This window comes from Polistes dominula, unplaced genomic scaffold (genome assembly GCF_049000335.1).
Source record: "Polistes dominula isolate Pdom_NZ unplaced genomic scaffold, Pdom_raw_medaka contig_280, whole genome shotgun sequence".
Lineage (NCBI taxonomy): Eukaryota > Metazoa > Arthropoda > Insecta > Hymenoptera > Vespidae > Polistes > Polistes dominula.
Genome location: NW_028300993.1, coordinates 309,087 through 313,257, shown reverse-complemented (window position 1 = coordinate 313,257; position 4,171 = coordinate 309,087). Strand labels below are relative to the sequence as shown.

At 44.7% G+C, this 4,171-nt stretch overlaps 1 protein-coding gene across 1 annotated transcript; it reads left to right on the top strand.

Annotated features, from left to right (window-relative positions):
• The first annotated feature begins 929 nt into the window (after positions 1–929).
• On the top strand, positions 930–3,656 carry LOC149032296 (uncharacterized). The gene is made up of 4 exons (XM_089173398.1): positions 930–971; positions 1,231–1,558; positions 2,239–3,162; positions 3,256–3,656. The coding sequence occupies exons 1-4, from the start codon at positions 930–932 to the stop codon at positions 3,654–3,656; spliced, it is 1,695 nt and encodes a 564-aa protein (XP_089029524.1).
• Positions 3,657–4,171: the final 515 nt, after the last annotated feature.

The following is a 4,171-nucleotide window of genomic DNA, read 5'->3' as shown; positions in this document are numbered from 1 at the left end:
TCGGAAAACGAAATAGACTGCGAAAATCATTACGTCTAAAACACCAAGCGCGATGAATCAGGGCGATATATTGTGCGTTTACCATTTCGCGAAGAAGGAGACCGCGTCGACATCGCAGATGAACCCACCCTTACGCGACTAACACCGAGTCTCATGTCAATTCGCACGGTGTACTGAATCAATTTCTCCTGAGTATCATGTATCGTGTAAGAAAGGGAGACGGAACTCTCAGACAACGTCGGGCGGTATTAGATACGCGTGCCGCCGCACACTTCATTACTGAGAATTTCGCGAAAGAGTCACGCTTACTGATCAAATCATATTCGAGTTCCATGCACGCTATCAACTATACCAGAATTCGATCGAAAGACGTTATCGAGATAACCATTCGATCATTAGACGATAAATATAGGCGGAACTTTTCGCTACTCATCGTTCCTAAGATAACGCGATCGAATTCAGTAAACAAAATAGAAGGCAAAGTCATTATGTCTAAGTTGCGAAACACTATGAATCGTAAAGATATATCGTGCGTGTTCCCTTCGGCGAAGAAAGCCACGATTACAGTCACCTACGCGGTATAGTCAGTTCCATAATCTCCGGAAGAAATTACACGCGAATATCGAACTCCGGAAGGAATATGAACAGATTACACATAAATACATCGATTTAGGATATATGTCGATCGTCAAAAACGAACCTATAGGAAGTTGCTATCTTCCCCACCACGCGGTTATCAAATCAGCTAGCACGACAACAAAGGTACGGGTCGTATTCGACGCCTCCGCGAAAAATGATAAGAGACTTTCTCTCAACGACACCTTATTAGTCGGACCTACAATACAAGACACATTAGTAGAACATTTATTACGATTCCGGACATATCGGTACGTATTAACAGCGGATATTGAGAAAATGTATCGGCAAATATGGATTCATCCAGACGATCGTCAATATCAACGGATATTTTGGTGACATAACGAACAGATTCGCACGTTCGAACTTAATACGGTAACATTCGGAATAGCGTCAGCACCGTTTCTTGCCATACGAACCATCAAACAACTCGCGAAGGATAAAGGTGCTAATTATCCACTCGGAGCCAAAATACTTAACCGCGATCTATACGTAGACGACCTCATTACGGGAACTGATAATGTCGAAACCCTCGGAAGGATACGCGATCAGACTATTGAAATGTTAAAACGAGGCGGTCTTAATATATGACAGTGGGCGTCTAACTTCCGACCGGTACTCGAAAATTTAGACATAAAAAACATCGATGTCGAGCTCTGCTCTGGGGAAAATCCTATTTTAAAGACACTCGGTATTTCATGGAACACACATCATGATTGTTTAATTTACTCCGTCGCGCCAGTAGATATTTGCGAAAGAATTACCAAGCGACGAATTTTATCCGAAGTCGCAAAGATCTTTGATCCACTCGGACTTCTAGGACCCGTCATTCTAACAGCCAAAATCTTCATCCAAGACTGCTGGAAAACACACGTCGACTATGATAAATCGGTGCCCAGCGCATTACATCTTCATGGACAACGTTCGCGGAACAGTTAACACTAATTGATAATTTAACGATCGAAAGACGCATCACACTCGACGACCCGATTGACGGGCAGGTGCACGGTTTTTGCGACGCGAGTCAATCTGGTTACGGCGGCTGCTTATATGTAAGATCGCGAGATAAATTCGGTAACACATATGTACGTCTACTTTGCGCGAAAGGTCGTGTCGCTCCCCTTAAGGATACCACTATACCACGTTTAGAGCTATGCGGAGCATTAGCGCTCGCGCGATTATATAGAGAAGTCCGAACTGCCGGCGGATTGAAACCCGACAAGATAACCTTTTGGTCCGATTCGATGATTGTACTGGGTTGGCTGAAAAGAGACTCCAATACGTTAAAATTATACACGGCGAATCGCGTGCGCGAAATACATGATATCTGTGAAAATATCACATGGCGACATGTGCGATCCGAGGACAACCCAGCGGACGCTTTATCTAGGGGACAACTTCCGCGCGATTTTTTGAGGAATGAGGCATGGTTCCATGGACCACCCTGGCTCGCGCGACCAGAGACTGAGTAGCCTAACCCGACGGAAGGGGAAATTCTCGAATTACCGGACGTAAAGGGATTGTCGGTATTAACGACGCGAATCGAATCCGGAAATGTATTTCAGCGATTCTCCAATTACGCGCGATTATTGAAAATTGTAGCTCGATGCCGACGATGGCTTAAAACTAACTCGTATAAGGGAGAATTGTCGACGGCGGAAATAACAGAAACGGAACGACGCGTTTTAAAGATCGTACAAGGCGAACAATTTCACGCCGAAAGGGAAAGAGTAGAAACAGCGGGGGGAGTCAAGAGCACAAGACTAGCCGCGTTAGATCCGATCCTCGACGAAGAAGGCTTAATTCGAGTGGGGGGCCGACTTCGAAACGCGAATTTAAGTTTCTATGAGAGATGTCCGATATTATTGCCCTCACATCATCACGTCACTGATCTCCTTATGCGAAAATTCCACGAACAAAATTTTCACGCTGGCATACAGACTACCCTCTATGCTCTTCGACAACGGTTTTGGCTTTTCGACGGTAAGAATCAAGTGCGAAGAATCGTACGTCATTGCGTGCGTTGCATTCGATTCCGTGCATCCGGCATCCGATATAAAATGGGGGATTTACCAGGCTCTCGAGTGCAGGAAACCACTGCATTCTCCCATGTCGGAGTAGATTTTTTCGGGCCGATCTACGCGAAGGAAAAGAAATACCGTAATAAGGGTCGCGTTAAAATATACGGGTGTATCTTCATTTGTATGACTATAAAGGCGGTACACATTGAATTAGTCAGCGATCTGACTACAGATGCTTTCTTGGCCGCGTTCAGGCGATTTGTGGGTCGAAGAGCTGTTCCAACTCACGTTTATTCTGATAACGGAACCAACTTCGTCGGGGCTAATAACCAGTTAAGGGAGCTATACGCCCTGATGGAATCGAACGAATATAAAACTAAGGTCCGTGATTTCGCGATAGATCATAGGATATCGTGGCATTTCAATCCACCCCTCTCACCTCACTTTGGCGGTTTATGGGAAGCAGCGGTCAAATCTTTCAAACATCACTTTAAATGGGTCGTCGGTGAACTTCTCTTCACATAAGAAGAATTAACTACCTTCGCGATCGAAATCGAAGCTATTTTAAATTCACGCCCATTATGCCCCATCTCGTCAGATCCGAATGACGTGACAGCACTAACACCCGCACATTTTTTTGTTGGAAGACCTATTACGACATTACCGGAGGAAGATTATGTTCAAACTCCAGCCAATCGACTGTCCTCCTGGAAACATATCACGAAAGTGCGACAAGATTTCTGGCAACGCTGGCATATTGAGTATCTACGAGAACTGCAGAAACGACAGAGGTGGATACAACCCAAGCAGAAAATCGAAAAGGATACCGTCGTCGTTCTCATCGACAAGAATCAACCTTGTATGAGATGGCCGTTAGGCCGGATCGTGAACATACATCCAGGAGAAGACGATGTAGTACGAGTGGTCACCGTGAAGACGGTCCACGGAATTGTCAAGCACAATGTAACAACTATTTGTTCATTGTTAAATCATTGTTAACTTTTTCTATTGTCTTTAAGACCCAACGGTTCCCTTGTACGTACAAGAAAGTCGCCTGGCCAGCGATAATTCGAGAATGCTGACTAAGTCAACAAAAATACGCTGAGCGATTCAGCGAATACGTCTAGCGTTATATCATAAGCAATCGAATGAACATGTTCAATAACTTATACAACTAGCGATGTACTTAACTGATTCAATGACCTAGGTCGAAAGTATTGTAAATCGATGATAATAAGCGCACAACACAACACATGTATTAAGAATATCATTGATCGTTACACTCTCAACGGGGGGAGTATGTACGATCCAAAAGGATCATACGGTAATTAGCAGTATTCAAAATTCGCGCGCATCCACCTCCATCGATTAAAGGTCTAGATCGATACTCATGGTGAGCATCGATCAACTACTAGTAACTACCGAAGCGCCCCTCTAGTCACCCCCACCTCTCGCCTCCCCACTTCTTACACCCAGTCCGTACGCCCTGCGGGGCCAGTACAAAAGGACATTCT

Excerpts from the sequence above, each read along its gene's own strand:
- LOC149032296 (XM_089173398.1), top strand. The coding sequence starts at position 930 with ATGGATTCATCCAGACGATCGTCAATATCAACGGATATTTTG. Across the intron at positions 1,559-2,238 it reads ATTACATCTTCATGGACAAC|CTCGATGCCGACGATGGCTT; the intron begins GTTCGCGGAACA and ends TGAAAATTGTAG. Across the intron at positions 3,163-3,255 it reads TCACTTTAAATGGGTCGTCG|ATCCGAATGACGTGACAGCA; the intron begins GTGAACTTCTCT and ends CCATCTCGTCAG.